Below are 27,716 nucleotides of genomic sequence, written 5' to 3'. Positions count from 1 at the left end.
AATAAATGCAAGGCTGAGATAAGCATTATCAGTAATTAAAAAAATGTATTAAGATGGTTTGGACATGTACAACGAATGACATATTTTCATAAGGCCTGCATCTGACGACATCGTGTTAAGGCTATGCCAACAGTTCTGCGCTTCAGATTTTTTTATATACGAGCAGAAAATGTTTGATTACTAATGTAAATGGGAAAGGAAATGGATGTAAATTATTAGGTAGGAGCCTTTGTTTGGGTATAGGAAGAGTAAATTGAAAGATATTTTTGTATGTGTTCACATATTTTATTGCAAAAATACAATTTTCTTCAAAGTTCTTGTAGTGAGTGATTCACATCACAAGTCTTATACATCGATGGCCAATATTTTTTCGATCACTTTTAAGTATTCATGTACTTCCTCGTCTACCATTATTTTTTATAACTACGCTGCTTTCCTTAAATAGTCACCTAAATATATTTTTACGCAATTTATCAAAACCTATGTTTTCAAGAAAAATATATCTGTAGTATTACAACAATAACAAAAAGGTTATTTTTCAAGTTTGGATTTTATCATAAAATCAAATTGAAAACAAATTTTGTCAACATTTGTAATGTGTGTATTTTAACCTTTTAACCTGTTAATATTACTAAAAATACAAAGGTTAAAAATGTGTTGATTTATCTCAAGAAAACGTAGGTTTTGTAAATACATCTGCACATTCTTAATACGATATATATATTTACATATTTTACACGTATATACATATTTTTAAAATATGTTCAAAACATAGACGAAAGCAGATATAAATAATAACAGGGTATAAATAAAATCTTACAACTATTTAATGGCTAATACATTGTTCAAAGTTTTATGTACATTATGTACATGAAAAATACAAACGGTAAAGTATATAATATTATCATATGAATGTTGAAACAGGTAGTAGATAAGCTTAAAGAAAATGGTAATATTGTTAATATGTACTTTGTATAGCATTTTTATGCCAAGTGCGAGTAATATAGTATGTGTATATGCCTTCTACTTAAATAATAAATATTATGAAATCTAAAAAAAAATATATAAAAATATTTTTCTGATGTTTAGAAAATAAATGAGATACTGTATGAATGCGCTGATTTTTTAGTTAAAATCTAAAATATATATTTTTTACAAGCGAAAGTTAGCTATTGTACAATACATTCAAATTATCAAAAATTCCTGCGGTACTTTCAAATGGTATACGTATAGTAATACGAAATAACTAACCTGCAGTTTTTCTCAGGTAATTTCGAAATGAATGGATGTTTAAGAAAGTATGAAATTGTTTGAAACTAAGCAAGGTGAAGTGATAATTTTACATTCTAAGATGATCGGGGTCAGTCTTTTTAGTATTTCAAATATCATATTGTACCGTACATAAGATATGTGTAAGATTAATTATAAATTAACAGATATAACCGGGAATATTCATCCTTAGAGCACGCGCTACCTAACCTTAAATAGTCCTTAAATCTATCATCACAATAATACATATGACTCGGAACTTGTCCGAGCAATGGAGACGGGCCTTCGTGTTAAATCTATGTCGCACGAATGCGACGGAACTTATTAAATACATTTAAATAGCTTAACGTATAAATTATTTCCGGCTCTTCATATATTTGGACAGCGACGTTATGTCCTGCCTTTTAATACTGATAAATTCTCTACAATTCACATAAATAAAACGACAGATAAATATCTTACGATAATTGATAAATTAACAACCTGCACTAAGTAATAATTTAAGATATTTTTAGAGCCAGTACAGACGTAGCTTTACGGTGGCAAGATGTGAAAAAGTCGATAGTATCAATAAAACCGGTTTTTATTAGGAATAGAGATGCGCGTAATTGTTTGACGCGCTAGACGCGGAGAGCACAGCGGACAACGCGACTAGCGTCTGCCGGAGAACGGACTCGGACATTGAAATATTATACCGCTGTGGAATCCATTTTCCACCGCCTTTTCTTATCTGCCCGGGAAGTGGCGGCTCTTCAATTAGGCAATTCGGTTAAAAATCGTAAGAACAGATGTTGCAATTAAGCGGCCATCCTAATTTATATCTCCCGTTTGATGGGATCACTAAATCTTCCCGGCGACGATCATTAAGTATGGCCGGCCCTGTGGAAAACACTCTGTTCGACTTATCCGGAGCATTTGAGGAAATATTTATGTTTTAACATACATTGCGTAATTTTTACAAGTTTATACAGTTTTTTCATAATATTTCACTTAATCGAATATCTATAAGCACGTGTGGATTGTTTTTGTCGTTCTGCATAATTTGCACTTAACTTCACAGCACCAGTGGAACATGCATGCGCATCTTTCCACGGAAGTGACTTCTTGGGTTCTGTAACCTCTGCCGCAGCACATGAGGACACATCCGTCCACTCCGATGGACGTGTCGTTGCACTGCCTCCCGTGCGTCCCCTGGATACCCAGCCTGGGATTCTTCTCGCAGAACCCTGGAGAAGCGTCCAAGTAAACCAAGTCTCGGGTACCAGGCGCTTTGTGATCCTGGTTCGAGGGTTTCAGCTGGAAGTTGTATCTGTTCCTCTTCGGACCGGGCGTTCTGCCTCCTCCTTTCAGGCTGTTGATGGAAGGAGAGTTGGGGCTGATGACCGGTCTGGGCGGCAGGTTTTCACTAGGCCTGTTGCTCACGCTCACTCGCGATGCTCCATCGAAGCGATCTTTGAGATTATCGCCGATCGTCCTGAAGGTCGGCAGACGCATCCAGCACGTCTTCACGGTACAAGAACCGGACATACCGTGACACTTGCACTCCTGGCGCATCTCCGCTTGCACGTGCTGCGAACAAAAAAAAAGATTTATTACTTTTGGTACTTCTCATATCGATGCAAAACTAGGTGCAATAAAAATTACACTTCTTTTCAGACTTATCAATTCTTATTGCCCCTATCAAATTTAAGACCAAAGATAAACAACGCACTCGGTGATTGAGTGCTCATTTCGACAAATTGGTATTTCGTCCCACTTCAGATTGTCAGAGACCTAAGAGTTCCCATTACGGAGGCACTTAAGTCCGCAGACGAGTAAAAAACCTCTACAAATTTACGGTAGACGGAACTGAATGAGCCCGATGACACCCAATACTCGAATTGAATCAACAAACGGGTGGCGAAAAACTCGTACAAAAATATGACGAATATTACTTCCTCACTGCTCATATTGATCGAGACGTGATGAGAATGCAAATCGATAAAGTAAGCCCAATCAGGATGTATGGACTCGTGTCCCCGCCTCGTGTATTGTCAAATCATTGATTTATTAATAGTGTCACGGTAGGCGACAGGTGACAACCGCTCGACCAATCAAAATCACGCATTCTCGGCAGACGTGTTGATTGCGCGATTCGTCGCAGCGTAGGCGAGAGGATAAAATAAAAATTTGGAGTTGTATGCATTAAAGATTCACCACATAAAAAATGCTTGCGCGTCATAATTTGACCAAAAACCTGCTCATAAAAAAATCATACCTGAGTGAGAAACTTTTCGATAAATTATTTAAATAAAGTGTCAAGTATTATTATGACGTCCTGACGATTGTGTACACTTAAAATAAATATTCATTTACCGCAAGGATAATAATCCCGAGAATTTGGTTGATTGACAAATGGATATTCAAAGTACCGAACGCGAAGATGGCATCAATCTCGCTTGCACGTGACGTGCCTCGAGGAGTGGAACGGAAGCTCTGTTTGTATGTAAATATGCCAGGGGAGTTGGCAAATTGACTGAGCCCCGTGTCACTCTCGCCTGCCAACGACTTGTATTCAAATCATATATTTATTCAGCGGCCAATTTGCATGGCTTCAGGAGTCTACCTACACAAATCAGGAGCGTACTTATTCCTGCTTTATGATCAGCCGAAACAATAGCTCATGGCATCACGAATCAGTCAATGGGGTTTAGTATATCATATTGTACAATTATTCAGTATGAGATATTTATTTATCCAATCTTTCATTCAGTTTTTAAATATAATATTTTAAAAGGATTTAACGTGTAATATTTTGAAGATTTTGAATTCTATGGACAGTTATGGTCAGAGTAGAAAAACAGTCACTGATTGATATCAACATCCGGAAAGTGTCCTGTTAAGGGTATGTGCTTAGAGGAGAGAAGTACGAACTATTGCACCTTATCGTAAAAGGCAAATTAGAAGGTCGACGAATGGGCAGAAGGCAGGTCTCCGGAATATGCTAAATTGGACGGGGATCATTATAGTTGAAGAGCTGTTTACCTGACATGACACATGAAAAAGAATAAGATTTTAATTATATTTAAGAAAGAAAAGTAAACTTACCGCTCTTCCAGCTTCATTGTTGTGCAGGTTCATCTTTTCTCTGATATCTCTGCCCCTTTCGCCGGTATCGACAAACTCTCTGGAGAACTTGAACCCGAAGCCGATGTTGTCCGAGCAACCCCCCCACTCCCAGTCCCTAACCCCCGCGGGCCCTCCCCCCGCCCTGGCCCCCTTGGGCTGGATGCCTCTGGCCTGGTGGCTGTAGTCGCACGTGCAGGACTCGATGCTACCCTCCGCACAAGCCCGCGCCACGGCGTGAGTCACTCCCGCGCTGGTGATGGCGTAGATGAAAGCGGTTTCTCGACAACCTGCGGACAAGAAGAAATATACGTTAGAATAATGCAAGTAGGTAAATATTTTAATCCCAAATCTGAGATTGATCACCGGCAAACTTTGTCGAACCGAGATCGGCTAATATTAATTTCCCACCAAAGGGAACCAAAACACAAACAAAAAAAGACTAGAGCTTTCCATCAATCATGTAAATAAGACATCAGCCAAAACAACAAAACGGGGCGAGCTTTTATTTTTGTAAGGACATCAATTCGCGATGCTCGTTGAATGGGTAGCCATTGTACATCTGCATTTCCCATCCAGAAAGAAGATGCATGGCCCTTACATGTCATTTGTTCGGCCATCCGTCTCTCCTCTGTTGGTACAGCTCATTAAGTGACCGAATAAGCCTCCGTGTATAAACTCCCCCCGGTTGAAGCTGCATATATTTGAAATAAATCCATTCATCTGACAGGTCGGTTCGCATTCTGGATTGAATTGCGGCATGAATGCGCGCGGTGCTCCCAGCCGGGCGGTCTCAGCGGGCTCGATGGATGAATGCAAGAGCTAAATTACAGCCGTGATGATAATTGTGTCAATAAATAACGAATCGAATTGATATAATTGCCATTTAACTGCACTCTGCAAACGTCAGGGGCAGATTCAATAGAAGCTCTGAATGTTACCGCAATCGCTGATTAAGGGAAGACCCAGCTAGTGTAATGCGGCATCGACTTTACTAATTAGCTCTATAAGGCAGTATTCCGCGTTCTTAACGCACAAAAGATTAACTCGAGTGTCACAAAACGAACTGGATTACGAAGTTCAGTATCGGGCTATCGAAAACACTTTTCAAAACAGCAAAAAATATCTACAAACGAATGATATTCGTTTTCGCAAACTTTTGAATAGCGTTCTTTGGAATTGGGCCGAGTAATTACGTTTTTGTATTCCTTTATAAAAATGAAACAGGAAGAAGGCGTAGATAATCCATCCCCGATTTAAAGGAATAAGGGAAGGACGCTATCGAAGTTGTGAGAAGGGTAATTCAAAGCAGTCTACCAAAAAAGGTATTTTATAAGGATTCAATCAATGGAAGAGAATATACTAAATATACAAGCAATAAAAACGAATATGAATAATAATTATTAGGATATAAATATTATTATATTAATTTATTCCCATGCCAGGAGAGATATCGTGAAATGTAAACCAGATTATCTAGAATACAGCCTGGTTCATAAAATAAGTGAACGGCGTGATGTTAAATAAGTTTATTATGTATTTGCTAACTCTTGGGCATTATAATTACTTGATAATTACCAGTTAATAGACATACTGCGACACTGGTGGTCGAATGTACGAGAACGTTCATTTCAACTAACCAAAGCAAAAGCCTACTAATACCTGTTTGAGGGTCATTGGAAGAAACTATTACTGGAACGATGGTAATTTTCCGATAGTAAAATGTAGCTAGCTACTTAAAAGTAGTGTTACTATTGGGAAATGACCTCAATTTTTTATATACATCGTTGACATTTCAAATAATATCTAATGCATTATACAAAATATCGGTTCATGGCTTCTAAGGAGCCCAGAACTGATATTTTAACTAATTTAAGGAGTTATATGTGTGAGGGTATTAGTCTTACTGGAGTGTATTACACATATTCATGAATTATTTTCCAGAGCTGGAATTTCAATGAAAAGATAACGAAGAGATTACTCCAACTTTATATTGAGGCTTTTATTTCAACGACTTTGTCATTTAACAATTCGACATCAATCCATACTCTTAGGATGATAATAAAAATGAAGAGACATTTTTTATTACAGAAAATAAGTACTGTTAAAAATATTTCCACTGTAACTCCAGTCCCGAAAATAATCCAAATTATTATTCACTATTAACTATCTAAATCCAACCACGCGTTGCGATGACTCAGTCAGGTTAAATGGAAAAGAAATAAAATACAAAGCTCACAATTCTAATGTGTTTGATATTACAATGATTGTGAAACAATTAAATTATTAAGCATTCAATCGAAAACATTGAAAATTCGTGAAAGCAACTGTCAAGAAGCACGCTGTCCACCATAAACAATGTCTAGTATTGCCCGTATTGGTATTACGTTCAACAGATGGCATTGCCATTACTGTCAAAAGAAATATATACAAATACATGTGTATTGATTTTTTATTACACTTTTTTTTTAATCGCCTGAATTTTTATGAAATGTGTTATAATGTCAAAACATCGGTAAATAACTTAAGGAGATTTAAGGTTTTGAACAAACGAACATTTAAATTTTTATTTATACAGATTTACTAACCATAAAAAATATGTCGTTATATCAACGTGGTCATTTAAGTTAATTTCTGATTAAATAAATATATATTTTGCAGAATGGCTATATTGAGAGGCACAGCGTTGTACGAGCAATCAATAAAAATAAATTAAATTCCCTGCCTTATGAAATGCAATACTTCTCGCGAAATATAACGCAAATATATAAATCATCCTCCCGGGAGGAGGCTGGTGGGGAGGGGGGGAGGGGGAGGACATCACGATCTTAATTGCTTGTAAAAATATTTAACAGGGGCTCTAAATCTTTGGGGCGCGCGCTTGTACGGCCGCGGGGCGCCGCCCACACACCACCTATCGTGATCAGGTAGGTACCGCACGGCGGATTTAACGTGTGTGGTTACTCCTATTTTGTTTGGCATCGAAAGAGAACGAGGAACGAAGAGAGCACTTATAAAGACAACTACGCAATAAAGCTAATGCATTTTCGTCATATTGACTTTTAAATGTATATATTAAATAACAAAATCAAACACTGATTTTGGAATGTACCGTAGAACGGGGCTACTTGAACTTTAACGTGTTACTTGAGCCCAGTACAAAAAAAATTAAATCTGTATTTGGTCTACAATAATGAACGTATCGACATGATTCATTGTTTCCCTAACAGGTGACACTTATTGTCACGATACTTCGATCGATACCACGATCTAATTTTTTTTTTGTACTGGGCTCAAGTTACACATCAAAGTTCAAGTAGCCCCGTTCTACGGTACTAAATTGTATTTTATTATTAAAAACACATAAAAATAAAATTTGTGACAAATTGTTCCGCCTTGTTATTAGAGAGACGATCAGCCTTGCGCTTCAGGTACCAGTCCAGGGTCATATAAAATAAATATTAGACTGAAAAATCACTAATATTTATTTCAAATAAGTCAAGTATAGCTGAATTTAACGAAGTATAATAATTATCCTCATTTTTAGGTTGGTATTTGACATATTGTTTTGAACGAAGTTCACGAGAGTTCAATGCTACAGGAATATCAGCGCAAACTTCACAATGATCTCATAATGCCGCCATTTTCTATCATTAGTCTAGTTCAGAAAAAGAACGCAGCAAACATTAGTTCACGAACGCCGTAATTAATTACGTATTGAGCAATATTAGTGTTCAATTATGTTATATGATCCATCAACCCGATATCGATCAGAGCAAATAAATACAAACTCATCATTGATCACTGATCATTGCGAATTCAAGTGAATTAATCTTAGTACCTAATGCATTTATGATTTGAAAAAATCACACGTCGACTCTAAAAATCCATTTAAAAAAAATGCAAATGTGCACTTGCTCAAAATCTCAATCTCCTAAATTAATTCACCAATTGCTTTGAAATTTGGACACAGCATTGCATTCGAATATATTTTTGTATCAGATGTTTTCAATTCTTGCAGCGCCATCTGTTGAACGAAACAGAAATACAAGCAATACTTAATTATGCTTATGGCAGACAACGTGCTTCTTGACAGTAGCTATCACTTATAATTTACAATATTTTCGATTTTATTGTTCTTTCATAGATGTTTCAATATTTCCATTGCTTCACGAGCATTGAGAAATTATTATTGGAAATGTGCGTATCTTATTTTCTTTCTTTTCTATTTAACTAGACTGAGCTACAGCAACGCATGGCCAAATACAGCTATAATTATTAAATATATTCAACAGGTAGCGCTGCCATTACAAAAAAAAACAATATTTATTTTATTCTTAATATAGATAAAATCACAAGGATACTCGAATGCAACGTTGTCAATATTTCTATGCAATCATTAATAAATTAAAAAGATTTTAGATTTTGAAAAAAACAGTTTTTGAATACCTACTTTTACATATATGGACAATCTAACCGAAGAACAAAAAATGTACACACATTGCCATGTACATATTTCCTGCTATTGAGCAAGAATGAAAAATGTGAGTTGTGTAAACTATCGAACTTACGAGATAAATAGTATAATGCCATCATTAAAGTCATCTAATGACTTAATTATTTATTAAGAGTCCGCTGGAGATCTGTCAATGGTAATATTTAGGACCACCTCTAACAGTCCCGACTGCGCAAGGCGTTCCCGTACGGCAAGCAAAGCCTCGTCTAAGGGGAGAGATACATATCGCTCACTCCTTTCAACAACGTCATATTTCAAAAATCGTCAATTTTCAGTTGTGTATGTTTTCGGAATGCCTAGAAAATGGACTAAATCCCATCAAAAGCGGCACATTTTTTACTTAATATTTACCCGCTACAAGGCAGAAAGTGTGGTTTTTGCATTTTGAAGTAAAGGTTTTGCTTAATTATTTTTTAAAAATAAAGTAAATATTTTTCAAATGGAGAAAAAACCTTCAGGTTTTACCTAAATAGATCTGTTGCACAGTAAAAAGTTCAATAAGTGGCTTGATATATATTTTTTTAAATTTATTTGGGAATTGTACACCTTAACATTTAGTAAAAGTATATAATAAAAAATAGTTACATTCATAATAAAAGAAAGCCAATTACACAATTCCACATTTATGTTATAATAATAACGATCAAAAACATCACTAAAAGATTTAAAAAAAATAGAAAAATAAAATCATTTTTAATACATGTCATTATATTCTTAAACTTTAAAAAAAATCTCCTGAAAAATCAAGTTTTTTGATATATGACGTTGTTGAAAGGAGTGAGCGATATATATTCAGGGTCGAGTAAGATATGATGCAGAAGTAAGATGTAATGGTGAAGTAAGATGTATTCGAAGCACCTGGGGCTCTGGGAAGCCCCGCTGAGCGACCTGTGACCCGCGGACATTTCTCATTCTGGACGCCAACGCAGTATCACAAGCACGAATTCAAGATTTTTACTTCAATAAATACAATATTTGAAAAATTATGTCGATAAAAAATTGAAGAGAAAATATCGTATTATTACTAGAGGTGGGTCTGGTAAAATGATTCCAAGTGAACAATACCAACAACAAGTGCCAATAAAAATTTGAAACAATGCCACTTAATCCAGACGATTTCTTAGATAGACATTTTACAATGTTTAATAACTTTGCAGACATGAAGAATGTATGACAATTTAAAAGACTTATTTTGATTTCAATTTTTTTTACGGAAAATATTTGAGGATAGGTAAATGTTAAAAACAAACGTAATATTTAATAAAAAATAAAAAATAAATATCAGTAAAATATCCAGATGTTTTGTATTTTTTTTCTATTTTTCTATTTGATTTAACCTTATTTTTTTATTTTCTAATTACATCCATCACATGTTAGTCAATTCATTATAGGCTCCAATGTATTTTTTTTATCAATAAGCAAATTCATATATTAAAATAAAATACTTAATTTGAACATAATATATGACAGGCATAATTTTAGATGATAGTTTTTTTGAGGGTACATTATAAATACATTTATCAATCAATTATAATGTTATTTTTATGTTAATATCATTATCATTGTTCGCCTCTTTAGTTTAGTGGTAAACACGTTTAGCTACCATGAAGAGGTCCCGGAGTCGATTTCCAGGGGAGTCAAAACCAATATATTCCAAGTATTTTTTTCACTCTAATATTTATTTAATTACCCATAACTAGTAATTGATCACCTCGCCTTCATGGAAATTGGGTCAATTGCATCAGTGCCCTTTGCACAGGGTGTGGATGAGGGATTAAAAATTCATGAAAAAATTCCATGAACGTAAAATAAAATCTTACATTGTTAAAAAAAAATTGTTTTATATTTATGAAATACTATTTGTCTGTTAGTCGTGTAGTGTGGGCTCTAGGGGCCGGTCCATTAGCCGAACCTTTTAACGTCTTCTTCCAGGCTGACCTCAGAGCGGCCACCCATTTATTTATATTATTCAATATTTATTATTATTCCCATATAACGTCTCGGATTTCACACGGACAGATGTGCGGCCGGCGGCTGTGTGATGCGGACATTACTTAATACAATGCGAGTACCTACTCGCCAGTCGGAAGTAGGCTATTTTGAAATTTTTGACATTTGGGTTAGATCCGGTATTGTATTTTGGAACCTAACCGCGTAAGACTAATCTAAATGCGATCCAAACTAACCGAAATAAATAACGATATCTAACTAACTAACTAACCATCACGCCGCTTCCCCGCAGGGGTAGGCAGAGAGAATCGAACGCCACATCACTGTCTTTGCAAACATTCTTCGCCTCTTCCACATTCACGCATCACCTCATACATACCCGACGACATATTTATAAATCAAAAATATATTCGTAAATCGTTGTTTTATTTCTTGTTTTTGTTTTTAATTGAATAATCTTACACTGCAAATCCATTTGAAATAATGCAGCGCTTATCGAAATATTACTGAATTAATCATATGCCTTATAGACCAATAAACACACCTAGATTATAAAATAATAAATATTAAAAAATTGAGAGATATGGCTGACATAATGAAAGATTGAAGGAAATGGACTTTCATAGTCTCGCTATTTTTTTAGTATGTATTTAAAAGGTATCAATGCATTATACCAAAATGGGTAGTCTCGATTTCCAAAAACTTATATAAAATGCTTCCTGGTCATTCAATAATGCCTAAACAATGAATAAATGGCACCTTTTAATCTCAATAATCATTTGTCTTTGCTATGTTTGATGCGATGTGGGGATACATTTTAAACTTAAGCTTAGTGTGAAATGTGATACGAGTGCTAACAAAAGGCTTATTCAATTGCAAGCACGAAGATAACTAAACAATCATTTCGTTATTTATGTATTTCTTTAAAACAGCTATAAAAAAATATTTGATTCATTGGCTACACATATCTAATAATAATGATAAAACCCTTATCCACACCCAATGGTGCATAGGGCACTGCGTCATATAAACGCAGTGTTATCTTGATCGTTTACACATGAAGGAAAGGTGATCAGCCCTCCGCTTCAGGTACCAGTCCAGGGTAATATTGAATAAATATGAAAGTGAAGAAATTACTTATATTTATTTTACCCTTCTTGGGAATCGAACCCGGGACCTCCAGAACGGTAGCCGAGCGTGCTGACCATTACACTACGGAGGCGGACACATATCTACCTATAAAATATCTTTAACTACATAGTTACACTGTGTCTCTCCAAAAAAGAGATTAAACTCTTTTGCTTGGAGAGGGGCTTACACTCAATGTCGATTTGTTAAACTGATTGAAGGAAATAAAGCATTTTTTTCTTTGTATTTTTTTTATATTTTCTTCTTTAATATGCATTTTTGAAAAGCATTTTTTGCTATTCATAGGGAGGTTTTTATATAAAGTATTTGATTTCTAAATATGTGAAATTTTAATGGAATTGCTTAGTGTTGCATTTTGTTATAATTAAATTATATCCTTTTCCCCAATTCTATCACAGTGAGGCGCCCAAATGATCCAATTTAAAAAAAATTACACCTATAAAATATTAATCACATGTATTGTCAGTCGGACGAAAGACCAAGGGTATTTCGGTTCATATTTAATGCTGAAAAGTTGAGATATTTTTTAGTCTCTTTTTTTCTTGGTTGATGTAAATACCTTTTAAAATATAAATTTCTCTACCAAATCCCATAAGCCGGGGAAATAATTCCACCCGTCAGGCATTTTTTTCTAACTTCTCAACCAACAGGCCGTCCCTTGCCATTTCGCGAACAAAACAGACTTATAATGAATATCAATTTGCAAGCCACGGCAGCAATAAAGCCATCATTTCACGTTACACCGTGAAGCGATCACAATGATACATTACACGGCCAGTATTTCATTATGTTCCCGAATTCATTCAAAGCTTTGCTGAACGGAACAAATTACTTCAGAACTACAGCGCCATACAGCACAATATTTTTTTATCCCCACTACGACTGTCCCTACAGGGTGTATAGAAATTTCTGAAGCTCAGTAATACGTTCCATCTTCTTGCCTTATATTAAAAATGCATAATGAATACTGGGAACAGAGTGAATGGTGCACTGAAATCAGTTATGATGGCAAATAAAAACCTAACAGCGAAAGCTAAACTGGCAATAAACAACGGAGTCTTGGCTCCATGGAGTTGCCAAAATAATGGTGAAAGTAGACTGAATGCAGTGGAAATGCGATCCTCAAACGAATGTGCGGCTAAACGATGTAAAATTGATGTGATAAGCATTTTCGACAAAATTAAGAAAGGTGTGTTGAGATAGTTTGGGCATGTGAATCGAATGAGTAAAGAAAGGTAGTAAAAATAGTAAAACAAATGCATGTAACACACGAATGTACATAGTTAGAAAAATGAGCTGAGGTAGACCGAGGAGAACTTGGCATGTCAATTGCCATGATCAGGTATGTCAAATAATTGAAAATGGTCAGGTCAGGAGTCGAAATAATCGGAGGGTATGTATGAGGAGATGCATGAATGTGGAAGAGGTGAAGACCGTTTGCAAGGATAGAGTGGCGTGGCGTTCTATTATCTCTGCTTACCCCAACAATACATTAAGATAATAATATATTTTATATTAATTTTTGTTAAGTTGTTTTCTGTGCCACCTGTATCTCTCTTCCACGAACACTCATGATATAGAAGTAGTGAGCGAGTAGGAACAGTTAGTATTGTTTAGTTAGGCTGTGAAAAGGCGATTATTACCACTGATTTAGGCTAATAACCTTGCTGACAATGATGAGTGCAGCATCACTCGACTACCGGAGGAATGTTGCCAGATTGCCACAGTATTGTTATTAATATTTCTCTACCAAACTCGAGATGCATACCTGTGGAGCTACGCTAAGATTTATTGCGTGCTCTGCGCGCTGCACTGGTATACTGATGTCATAACTTAAGTATGATATTTTTTAATTGATTTTAAAAATAAAATATAATCAAAATATCGATTATTTTACTTTTCAATACTTGAGATGATTTCACTTTTATTTTTATTAATAAATTTGGCACTCACTTTGTGATAATATCTATTCACTTATAATTTCACTTAACACATATCACTATTTCTAAGAAAATATTGTTACATGTGGTTTAATATGTTACATTCCGCATTATTTTAAGCATCATTGAAAATGATGAGGAATGCATCAAAACACGTGATTTTTGAAAGAGAAGTATTTGTGTATTTATTATTTACAAAAATACCCTAATTTCATACTTTATCTATGAGCCTAAGCGGCTTATTATATTATATTATTTATATTATATTATTAAAAATAGGTATCAAATTGTGGAAGAGTAGAACCCAGAAACTCTGACTTATGAGTTACTAACCACGGGACCACAACCCGACACAATTAAATTAAAACACTAATATTTTACTCATGTAAAATATTTAATATTTCCTCATTCAGATTCTTTAATTCTGTTTTTCTTATCATCGTTGTGCATTATCATGTGAAACAGTTATTAACTAAAGCTTTATTACCCATGCTTTGATTATCTATGTCATATCAGTCACTTCTAAGTGAATGATGATTGAATGATAAATGAATGATGATTGAATGCAAACCACATGCAATCAAATGCTAACAGTAGATAACAATAAACATAAAAATATTGTCATTGATTTTATGCATTTATATTCGAAATACAGGTTTTATGGTATGAAGAATATAAAAATTATAATCAATTAAAAAGTTCTGCAATATTTCGTTCATAAAATCAGGTAGGTGTTATCTGCCTTTTACCTTGACATTTATATAGTCCTGAATGACAGGTGTAAAAACAATTTAATATAATCCAGATGACTATAGGTGTTGTGGCCTTCCATTTCCTTAGAACCGAGGGATGAACCCCCGTCGCTTTGGAGAACGCTTAGGCCCTTAGTGAAACCTTAACTGCTTTTTTTATTTCTATATTATAGAAGCCCCGCGGAGATCCAGACCTAATGTTCCCCTTACTCTCCCCCCCTGCTTCTAATACGAGTGACCAAACGATTGGAATCTCGTAATGTTTTCCACATAAAATGTATTTGGAATTCAAATATGTAGGTCTCTATAAAAACACTTGTGTAAGACCACATTTGAGTTTATGAATGTAAACATGACTGGTTTCGAGAACTAAGCTTTTCATCAACAAGTAAAAATATCTGTAGTTCTCGAAACTAGTCATGTTTACATGAATAAACTCAAATTTTTCATTTATAAAAACTTTATATTTAAAACATCATATGTTTTATGCCAAATCAATAAATAATACAAATACGTCTCTACTGACCTTACTAACGACGTTACTACCTTTCAGTTCTAAAGTTATATGGTTTGTATAACTAATTATATCTAACCATCACGATGATTCACCGCTGGGGTAGTCAGAGAAAATAAAACACCACACCCATCTGTCTTTGCAAACAATCTTCGCCTCTTCCACATAAACGCATCTCCTCACACATACCCGCCGATTTATCGTATAACCATGAATGAAGTTCCGGATTAAATTCTATTAATCAACGTAGAAAAAATCGGTTTACCATTTTATAATTCTATCCGTAAATAGTACATGAAAATATAATTTCTTGAAAAAAGTCAATTTCATTTACGTTTTATGTTTAAGTAACATTTTCCTTCTACTTTTTACATTAATTTTATACCATTGTGATTTTATTATTATCTCAGTGATGGGACCACACGTATACTGCCGAATATATCATTATAGAATGGGAGAAAAAGTGCCAAATAAAAGCGTGAATCTTGTCGTCACTTGTGCCCGAAGTGAAAAATCGCCTTTCGCATTGTGATTTCCGCCTTTGGCCAGTGACTTCACAAAACACACAAAGCGCTTCCTTGCTGGGCACTCTATACTATTATAATACATTGTGTCACCTTCGGCACTATCCCGGCGATTCGGCATTCATAGGGTGTCATCGGGACAATTTGGGAAATTAATGAACTGCCCCGCCCCTTGGCGAATGTGTGGTCGCCCTTCACAAATCACTTGGAAATAGGAAGACCGTGTTTCCTATGCTATAATAAACCTCGAAGTGTATATATGATTTGAACCAAAAAATTTCAATTATTTATTTCGTTGATGTAAGTCTCTACTGACTACTTTACTACGTTTTTTTAAACAGTGTATTATGATATCAGTTCAAAATTTATATGGTTTATATAACTAACTTACTAACCATCTCGCCACTTCTCCTCTTCCACATTCGTAAATCTTTTCATACGTACACGCCAATTATTCCGACTCCTGACCTGACCACTGTCAAGTATTTTAAATATTTAATTATGACAAGTTTGTTTCATTCTTTCTCTGCTTCTATCACCAACCATAAACTCCTTTTCCCTATCAAATCACAGTGATGCGCCCTTGAGGTAGCATTTTACAAAAAACAGCGCTAAATAAATTATCCGAAATTATTATCATTATTATTTTTACACCAATTTTTAGAACTCTGTTTTGACGATTTTTTTTTAAATAATACAATTTTAACACGCTGTGTTTGATAATGTCTTAATAAGACAAAACGCGTCACATATTATCATATACATATATGTAAATAAAAGTAGAATTCAATGCAATAATCTTGTTTAATTTTGGATGTATTACCCAAAAATTTAAAATGGAATTCTACCAACTGTCTGCAGTTACAATAAATACAATAAAGATATAATTAAAATGTAACTTTGTTTTAAAATCACTATGAACAAAGTTACATTTTAATTATAAAATGTAACTTTGTTTATAGTGCGTATAGTGATTCAAATATAAGTTAAATAAAATGAATATCGATTCACGAATTAGAATATGATTGTAATTGAATTTAAACCTGGTCACTCTAGCGGGCCCACCTTACACGAGAGAAGCGGGCAAGAGAGTTGTTCAGATGCGGTGATTACACAATAGAAACATCAGTGTTAACATGTTCCTTTATTCCTGCCTCTATTCTTCCTGGGGCCCTGGTCCCCTGAGACCCCCTCGGCTCGCCTATTCACAAAGCTACAACTAATTTATTGGTTACGAACGGGGCCAGAAATGATTTGTGGCATCCAGGATCTCAGAACCAATAGAAGTTAACATCATTAACCTCAGATTAGAATCGTGTTTTAGTCGCAATACAAATAAACTTGATTTCCTCACATACTTATAAAAGAGTTTTTGCTCAATAAAAAGCTTCTTTTCATGTGAAGTTCTAGTGATTCAAGAACAATGTTTCAAAATGGGTTCATGTATATATAGAACTTCCAAAAATTTGAGTAGAGTGGTTGTCAATAATGGGTAGAATTGGTGAATGTTACACGTGTGTAAAGTGATCACTGTGCATATATATATATATATATATATATATATATATATATATATTTGTGAACGTGTTCTCAAATTAACATTTTATTATATATAAAAAATCCATGTCTCTACCTTATATGTTATACAATAGTTCAAACATATTTGTAAAATTCAATTTATGTATTATGGTTTTCATCAATAATAAAAGGTCTTCATAAAATTAATAAACTTTGTTTTCACCCATTTTTTTACTAATACAATTCAACTTACCGGTTTCAACAATACATTGTCATCATCAGGGTTTATTTTAAATCAAAAACATTAAAAACACTAAAATAATTTCACCAAAATTTCTACACGCTCCATAAAAAAATTAGGATTTTAATGGAGTGAGTGGAAGTTTTGGTGAAGTTATTTTAATGTTTCGAATATAGTTAATGTTAGTTTATTAATTTTATAAAGATATTATAAAATGTACCACAAAGTATCTGCGGAAAACATTCAAGAAAAAATAAAAGGAATGAAATGTGATTATTTCGCCTATCGCCTTTGTATTGATATTAGTCTTGTAAATAAACATATTGTTTTTCATTATCTTTCAAACGTGATTTTTCACTCTACCATTTTTTAAATGAATATTTAATTATTTATTTACCTGAAGCGCAGGTCTCATCGCCTTGCTTTCATTTAATTTACGATCGAATTGACGTTGCATCAATTTTATGCAGTGCCCCATGCACCAATGGATTATGGTCGATGTTAAGTAGATCATTATTAGATGCCCTTGAGGCAGTGATTTAGTAAAATGGCGCTACACGAATTTTCCAGAATATTATTACATGTTATTATTACTACTAATTATCAATAAAATGCAAAAAAAAATTGTGGTACCTATTAATTTTTCATTAAAATACCTAGGTATCTATTACGAATCTGCTCTTGTGTGTCTTCGTAAATAGGTATTATATAAATGTTTATGTATGGGTTATATTAATTATGTTATTTTATAATGGATAATTTATTATCTTATTTGAAAAATTCCCCCGTTTCCTGCGATACACGAAGGTATGGCTACTAATACTTAACTAAATACAAGATGACCGCTTCTTAATCATTGATTCTATCGGATGAAAGAGAAAAAAGTAAATAGACGACGACCAAAACACTTGAGCGAGTTCGCGGCGGATAGATATATCAAGCTGTCAACAGGCAAAGTGGTGACAAAACGGTCTGACCTTAAGGATGACGTCACGACTCCTTCATTGATCGTGAAGACAGATTTGAGACCATTGACAAGTTTCCTTAATTTCGGGCCGAGATTTTACGAGGACCCACACGCCCGCTCATTTACAAGCAGTAAATTTGGAAACGACTTGACAAAGACGTTAAGGAAGTAGTAGCCGAGTAAAAAAAGCCATTTAGGTAGATTGGAAGATTCTCGACTGTTCTACCCTCTACCGCGAGCTTTGTGGTCGATTTCACTATCACATATATTACCTACCTTTTCATAAAAAAACTAAAATGTTTATAGCCTTCTGAATTAATTTGTCCTCCCGCTACAACACAATTAAGAATTTATAATTTATGTGCTTCTTAAGAGAAGTGTATTTTGGATATTTTTTTAACGACGTCACACTATTCTGCAAGAATCATAAAAATGTCGTAAAGACTTAAAAAATGTATTTTATTTCTTTTCTCTAAATTCTTTATTTCATTCAGCGTTTAATTTGTAAGCGTCGGACATATTGATACATTACAGAAACTGGTTTCAAGATACGAGATAAAACATTTTACCCAATATAAAGCTAATTCACTCTTTCCATACTTATTTATAAAGTAGCAAGTGAAAATATTTATTCATAATACTGTTTCAGAAAAATATTTTCATGAAACTTTGTATTAATAGAATTATAAATATGCCTTCGGAAATATGTCCAATAATTCCCCAGTAGACATAATCACTAAATAAAACTTTCAATAACACGTCATTTACGATGCTTACGATAAAATACGAAGTTAATTAACCATAAATTTAGGGAAAAAAAAGACATCGAAGCGAAATCAATTTGATTTTGTTTTTTCTCGATTATAGAATCCGGCGGGGCCCGAGTTGACAGTAAGTATTCATTTCGGAGATTCGGAATATCGAAGGCCCGAAATGAATTGGCTCCGGGAGATGATTGCCTCGCGGGTGGAATTTTTATTACGGCCCAGGACACCCAAGTGTTCTGGGGAAGATATCACACACTAAATTAACGCGGGGCGGATACGAACCTGCGACGGCTCGAGGGGCATAATCGCGCCTAGCGTGGAACGGCTCTCGGCGGCACAAGGGACGCCCTAGGTGGCGATCTCTTTTACGAGCCTCTCATTCAAAACTTTATACTTATCGCTGATTGCTTTTTAAATAGATAACCGCATTAAACGCGGGTTTCTGCAACTGGCGACCAGTGAATTGCCACAGTTTAGTGGCAAATTTAACAAACGACAAAATAACACAACATTTTAAGTGTTTCCAAATAATTATTCACACATCTGGATTTTCTCTATTAAGGAATTATTTTTACATTTTCTTATGACATCTTAAAATAGATGACGAAGAATATGGAAGTCTTGGTATTTACAGGGCAAAAAATGACAAAATAACACGTTGACATTTTCAAATCAATATAATTTAACACTCTTTTTATCATTCATCGTTCACTTTGTGTAATACCACTTAAAAATACTACTTCATGACTGCCGATTTCAGAATAATAATTCCAACATCAGGTCACATGTAGACTTAAGTGGTATTACACAATGTGAACGATGAATGATAAGGAGTGTTATATTACCATATAACAAAGTTAACAACACTTTTAATATACAGAATACAACATGATATATTTTAACTAGCGCAAACTCTATATGAATTACTCATAAAATTCAATTAAAAAACATTTAAATTTTTTTGGAGGGCTTTTTTTCAAGTTTTGTTTATTTTGGGTACGCGCGATCGTGGCTCTCTGTGTGTTCATGACCTGCGGTAGGCGGTCGATTCCAACACTTTGAGCATGTAATTATGATACTTCAGATTCACCCCGGGCTATAATGCTTTACGTCTAAATTATTTTTGGCCTTTCGTGAAAGAAAAATATAGCCTAATGGAGGCCCCTCGCACACGGTACGATTGTTTATACTTTTATACTGTTGATTATACAGTTTTTTAATCAATGTCTTTCCTATTATGGCTGCGGCGAGTTATTCCGTTTTAAATGGCTACTAAATGCTCTTTGGAGAATGTATTAATTTATTTATTAAATTGTGTCTTATTTGTACAATATATTTCATATATGTTTATATTTTATTGTTTCTTTAACTTTAGATATGTATAAAATATCTAAAATAAAATAAAAAGTTTTTTTTTTGCGATTCGTATCATAGTAAATGTTGCTTTAAATTTTATTTGAATGATTTTTAATTTTTTTTTAATAATTAGCTAGATATGAAGCAAATTCTGGAACCTTTTTGCTTTGAATAAAATCCAAGTCAATAATGTGGTCTTTAAAATGTATTTTAAAATATTTTATTATCATTTCAATGTTTGACGTGAAGCTATCTTTTACAGATTTGTAACACGTATGTACCTTTATTTAATATCTTTATAAATATACTAAATAGTTTGTGAAAGCCAGCCATCATTCGATTAAAAGATTAAAACTTAAAGCCTATAATACATTTAAATCGATTACACTAAATAAATATTAGTTTGCATACTAATATTGGTACCTTATGTAACCTTATTACGAACTCAGCTTGTTTAAGGCGTCGCGTTATGCAGAACAGCAGTAAGCAGTTCCTTAGACGAAATGCAAAACAGCGAGAGCATAATAACCCCATAGCGCTTTGGTTGAGATAACATCTACCATGTACAGATTGCGTAATGATGAAAGCTTTCATTCCAACATCTGTTGGGGGCAGCTCGTGCTCATTCCAGTATATTCCGATACAAATGTTATTGAAAAGAGCACAATAAACGGTCGATGGTAACATAATACCATTTAACAGTTCGTACACAATGCACAGAATACAGTAGTCCCCGAGAGAGCTAACAATAATAAATTACTTATTTTGTTTTATTTCTCTGCGAAGACCTCCCGCCAACGCCTTTGTTGGGCGCTGAAAGTGCAACTAACAATGTATCCCGTACAGTTGCGAGTTGACAAGTTGTTTCTTATTGTTTTCCATACGACTACCTGGCCGTTGTTTGAATTAGCATAAGCACCCAGGTAATTATCACGTTTGGGGCCTCTTCACATTATTCAAAATGACGAATTGCTCGAATTTTTGACTAAATAAAACATAAAGATTATTTAGATGAATCCATAGCAATTTATACACCGATTGTGTGTGGTTATCCACTACCTTTATCATATTTTTATAATAAGTGGTTATTCTTGGTAATAAAAGTTTATAAAAATGTAATAATGACGTACCACAATGTAAATGCTATAAATAATAAAAATAACATCAATTTTAATTACAGCAATCTCTCACTATTCGATGTTTTGTCTGCTCGGTGAAATTTCATAAAAATCAATGAAATATTTGTAATTTTTATAATAGAATGGCGACTTTTATCAAAACGAGTTTCCGAGTTTTTTTAATAAAAAAAATAATCATATTTTCTGGCGTCTCCTGGCCTGTAAAGTAATTTGGTAATATCGCTATCAATCATGGGAAGGAAAAAGAATTTTACCTTCTACAACTGATCATCAGATTTACAGTACAGACAAGCCGTAAGTAGGTACTGTAAATACTCAAACTTCCACATACTTATTCATCTTTGTTGAAGTATCGATAAAAATACAGTTAATTTATTATGAAAAAGCATTTGAGATTTGCTACCATTTCGACAAACGTAAAAACTCGTGGCGTGAGATTAGTATTTTTATGTACTTTATTTTCTTCCTGTACTTTGCGCAATTTCACAGTATCAAATTTCTTAGATTGGCCCCAGTGATAATCTGTGCCTTTGTTGGTGTAACAGTTCGATGTTTTGTAACTAAGGGTGTGTATGACGTTGGGGGATGGTCGGTAGGGGTTTGTTTGTAGAGGGCAGATTAGACATTGTGACAACAATGCTCTTACGGCCCTCGATAGCCATCTGCAAACAGATTACATCTGTTTTAAGCTATTCAATGAATTTAATATACGAGTATTATAGGGGAAGACTGAGCTATGTATATAATAATATTAAATCGGTGTATAATGTATATTTTTCATTATTTTTTTAAGATGAATCGGAAACAAATTAATTCATATTAACTTGAAACAACATTTTCAGTGTTTCCTAATACTTCTCACAAATCTGGGTTTCTTCACTAAGGAGTTATTTTACATTTAGTAAAATATGTATGTAAAATAATTCGGATTTAGATCTTGCATACACAAAAAAGATCCTCCGCTAAATAAAATGCTTTCTAAATCCAATCATAGAAGGCTGTTGTGAACTTAATCATGGAACGCCATAAGATCGATCATATATGAATGACTTCAAAATTTAAGTACTGTGGTTGTCAGTCATGGGTAGAATGGTAAATGTTATACATTTGTAAAGTCCTCACTTAACCCGCTTTTGAGAGGTCATAAGCCTTGTAAATACCCAGACCTATACCCCATATTATTCTTTATCTATGTTGAGATGTCACAATTTTATCAATTTGCACACTGTTTATGAAAATTTAAAGTACATACTAAAATACAAATGTATTTCATAGGTACTACCTGATTGTACGGATGTGAGAAAAAACCTTTGTATTTTTTTTTACCATCAAATGTTAACTTAAGTTGTGTTAAAATAAATACAGTTTTGAAATTGAAAAAGCACGCATGATGGAACTTCTATACAATTTGCAAGGAACGTGAAGAACTGCTGTTGATTGTGATGTTGAATAAAGGCTAAATACCTTTTTTGTGTTGTCTCGTAAGTGTTCACAAAATTAGTCGAGTGAAAGTAATGGCTAGAAACAGGTAAGAACCGACTCACCTACTAATATTTGTCATCCAGGAAGTACGTTTCTGAGGAAGTTGTGCAACGATCTACGGATATGTTGGTAATAAAAATAATTTAATAGCCAATGTGAATTCGAGACCGAAACTCTCAGAAGTCGAGAAGTATTGTATGTAATATTACGCCAGCTCAAAAGTTTGTTTATTTTTCAGCATTTTTTGTTTCAAATTCAGGAATGTATAACTATAGCAAAAATTTAGGAATGTTTGTTGTAATTACGTCTTTTACGCGTCAATATCAATTTATTTTCATGAATGTTTTTTATAGATACTTTGTGGTACATTCTAAAAAAAATTATAAAATAAAAACAGAACTTTGGATGGAGAAAAGTGCCAAAAAAAGGGGTTAAAGAAGGTTGTTTAAGATTGTAAAATATTAATTTTAGTCAATATTAATATATTGAAAACCTTCCAAACAATCCATTAAAATATGTGTTAAGAAAAAATAATATTTACTAGTTCAATGCAGTTCCATCTAAAAATGTTCTATGAACATTTTTAGAGGAACTATTTTATTGCATTGGATCTATTTCATAGAATCATTGTTTATTTTTCTCGAATAAGTTTTTGTTTGAAAGTTTACCACAATATTTTGTGGGTATCCAAATCTTTGTCCACAAATTCCTTCATTCTTTCAAGGTCTTATGTGGCTCTACCAATAACAAAAACTTACTAAATTCAACCATAGATGGTGCCAAGGAAGAAGCATTTGCAATATGTTTTCATAAAAGTTTTTTTAAAGCATAAATATAGCATCCGAAATTTGAGTAGTATGGTTATCAATCACGTGTACAATAGGGAGTGATCACTAAAACCAGCCAATGATACGTCGTAAGCCGTGTACATGTCCAAACTTCAAAATCATGTGCAAGATGTTTTCAATTAAAACAATTTATCTTCCGAAATTTGATAATGTGGTTATCAATCAAGGGTAGAATGGTCATTGATCACTTTAATCACTAAATGATAGGTAAATATTAGCCCTGTAATTTTTTTCCTTGGTGCCAACGAAGAAGCATGTGCAAGATGTTTTCAATTAAAGCATCCGAAATTAGGAGTAGTGTGATTATTAATCATTTGCAGAATGGTGAACGATCACTTAAATCAACCAATGATAGGAAGGTTTAGCCCTGTAAATTCCCAAAACCTCTACATTTTTACTAATTTTTGTTGAGAAATCAAAAAGAAAATATGTCAATTGAATAAAATAAGAAACTTACCTCGATCCACAATCTTCCCGAAGAGATTTTTTCCTCTGAGGAAGTTCCTCGTGGAGCAGTTCCACCTTCGATTCCTGAACTGGAACTGGCACTCCGCGATGGCCTGGTTGGCCCCCTTGGCCACGGCCGTCAGCACGCCGGGGTTCTCCCTCGCCAACCGTCTCTGCTTCCTCCTGAGGGTGTGCTGGACCATGGAGTCGGTGTACAGTACCCCCGGCGGAGGAGACAGGGGTGACAAGTTGTTCGGCTCTCCTGCTTTTGCAATACCCCTGAAAAAACCACAAAACTCTATGAAATGCCAATATTTAAAAAAAAAAATTATGTGATTATATTTATTATTGACGTTTCTTATTATGTACAAGGTTTATAATAGATCACTTGTTCGATTTTAGTTTTTATTGTAAAAATATTTTTAAGTTACTTTAGAAAATTCACCTTGTCTATTACGAACAAGGATTTTATGGTGGATTTAGGTAACTTTTAACTTAAAACACGTTTTAAGTTATGATGGTATTTTAAAGAACCGAAATGGTACATTATTCCTTATATTAATGCTCTAATTAATCAATTCCATAATTCTCAATTTTGTAAATGGGATATTTATTAATTAATTAATAATACATTAGTAAATAGTAAGAATACAAACTACTGTTTTTTTATTATTACTATTAACATTTAGTAATGACAACATAAGATATTACAATTCTGTTAAAAAACAATTTTTTAAAGGTTTTTTGTAAATTCGCGGTAGTTTTTTTAAAATCAATATATGCATATATATATATATATATATATATATATATATATATATATATATATATATATATATATTTATATATATATATATATATATATATATATATATATATATATATATATATATATATATATATATATATATATATATACTGTATAAATCTTGCCTGAGTGCTTTTTTGGTTTTGGTTAGATTTATATATTGGTTCGCTCCATCGAAAACGAATCGGAGTGTTCTCGATTTTATTAACAGTTGTGGCGCAAACATGAATGGATCTCGCCCGTCAAATTTTCTCACGACAGTTGACTCAACACACGACACATTCCGGTGTTCTTGGAACCCAATGTTGACACGAGCTTTACATGACAATCCTATCATCGCTCGTCCGATGCACTCCGCATTATTTCCTCGTGAAACAAAAGCCAAAGAGCAAATAGGAACACTTTTTTATCTGTAGTCTCGCCTTTGTTGGGTTTTACTCACGCAGGATATAGGCGAAATGTTGGGTGCGCCTTTCCGCACTGATCAAACACCAAATATTGGCCATCACAGAGGCCCTCCAAAATTCCAAGTTGAGCCCTCACCGTGTTCCTTAGGTGTCATATTTAACAGCTCGAATCAATATTGGATGCCACTAACCATATTTGTTATTTTGACATATTTAGTGCCCGGCTTATCGCTGTGCACACAAGGCCCAGTTTATATTTACCCCTTTGTTCATGAGTCAATGTTGAACTCGTATCAGATATGCGAGAAAACGAAAGGGTCAGATGGTGGATTCTCTGATGATTTTTTATACAGAAATGACTTTAAAAAAAACTGAACAGAAAAAAATGTAAAAAAAAAATCGTTATTTTGATTGGGCCATTTTCTACAAATAATGGTGCTTTATCAATATATCCAGGTGCCTTTAATACATTGAACTAAATGTAGCATAATAGCTCGCAAATCTCAAAAAAATAGTAAAAGAAACTACGCATCCAAACTAGGCGATTGAGAAGCTTTTCAAAAATTTATAGCTTAAAGTTTATGGGTTTGTATAAAGAAAATACTCACCTTATGTTGTGAATAAAATAATCTGGTCAAATTATTAGCTAAGTGTATAAAAAAAATTAAATCACGTTTTCAAATCGGCGTGTCCTAGTATGTCAAAAAATCCGGTCAGGATTTTTTTATATCCAAATAAAGGGTATCTGCTGAATAAAAAAGTCTTGATCCAACATAGATGGCTTTAGTGAACTCACATGTACAGTTTCATGAGATTAATTATATAAATAGGAGATCCGAAAATTTGAATAGTGAGGCAGTGTGGCTGTCAATCATGAGTATAATAGTAAATTTTGTGTATAAAGTGATCACTTACGACAGTTCATAAGTCACTTAAATAGCCGTGGATATACTTCCACATTCTTCTTCATCTACGTTGAGTATCAAAATATGCAAAAAAAACATTGATTGACAGTTATTCAAAACAAAATAATTCTTTACATATCACCAATAGATGTCTTTAATGAAGTTTTAGTGATTCAAGAACAAGGGTTCTAAATTGGTTCAAATATATAGAACTTCCAAGAAATTCAGTAGTGTGGTTGTCAATGATGGGTAGAATCGATGAATGTTACACGTGTGTAAAGTGATCGCTTAAACCAGCCTATGACGGCCGTCAGCCCCGTATCTTTGATGAGATGTCAAAAAATAATCTAAAAATAATTAATATACTGGTAAAATATCACGAATTTTCTCTAGTAGTTTTGAATTTTATTGCAGTTTATAACATAAAGACTGCATTAAAACATTGATGACCTTATAATATATGCAAATGAGGTGGTGGAGTTTATTAAAAGGCTGAAATGTTGATTGAACGCCTCGAGTGGTGCAACAGGTGCGTGGATAGAGCCCGGCATTAAATCTTTCAGTCAATATTGAACATCATTTTGAAACTCAAAATATGTGTATTTTGTTCTCTATCCAAACATGCCCATTCATACTTACATAGGCCACAGAATGGAACACTTCCTTTCAGTTTTTTTTAGTTTACACCTCCGATTCATCGGCAAAGTAAGTACTATTTCCTGTGAGGACAGAAAATAGCTCACTCGAGTATTATGATGTCGTTATACAATCATACATTGATATCAACACTTGTTACGAAATTCTTAAATTAATTATGTAAATTTTAGGCATTTTTGTCGGTCTTTGAAGTGTAGTGGAAAAACGCAGTGGATTTTTTTTTAAATCCTAACATTTAGCTCGAAATTGCTCGCAATCAGATGGGGTAGATTGATATCTCCGTATAAAGATTTTAATTATTTAAACTATTGATCACAGTAGCAGATACCACATGATAGGAGACTATTATATACTTGTTTATTTGATTAGAGGCCCTTAGGAAATTTCGAAACCAAAAACGTATTATAGGTAGTAATAGTTTACGAAATACTAAGATAAAATATTATAAACCATAT

The 27,716-nt window shown here is 33.8% G+C and overlaps 1 protein-coding gene across 1 annotated transcript in view; it reads right to left on the bottom strand.

Moving 5' to 3' along the window:
* Positions 1–275: 275 nt before the first annotated feature.
* wg (Wnt family member 1 wingless) overlaps positions 276–27,716 on the bottom strand; it is a 41,728-nt gene continuing 14,287 nt past the window's right edge. The window contains exons 2-4 of the mRNA XM_088264936.1: positions 24,495–24,763; positions 4,357–4,664; positions 276–2,838 (exon numbers count right to left, since the gene is read on the bottom strand). Coding sequence (XP_088121062.1) covers positions 2,272–2,838; positions 4,357–4,664; positions 24,495–24,763 — 1,144 coding nt within the window. The 3' untranslated portion in view covers positions 276–2,271. The remainder of the gene's footprint in view (positions 2,839–4,356; positions 4,665–24,494; positions 24,764–27,716) is intronic.

Source organism: Brachycentrus maculatus, unplaced genomic scaffold, assembly GCF_059751285.1.
Source record: "Brachycentrus maculatus isolate JH-2025_06_01 unplaced genomic scaffold, ASM5975128v1 h1tg000240l, whole genome shotgun sequence".
Classification (NCBI taxonomy): Eukaryota; Metazoa; Arthropoda; class Insecta; order Trichoptera; family Brachycentridae; genus Brachycentrus; species Brachycentrus maculatus.
This window is presented reverse-complemented; position numbering and strand designations above follow the sequence as displayed.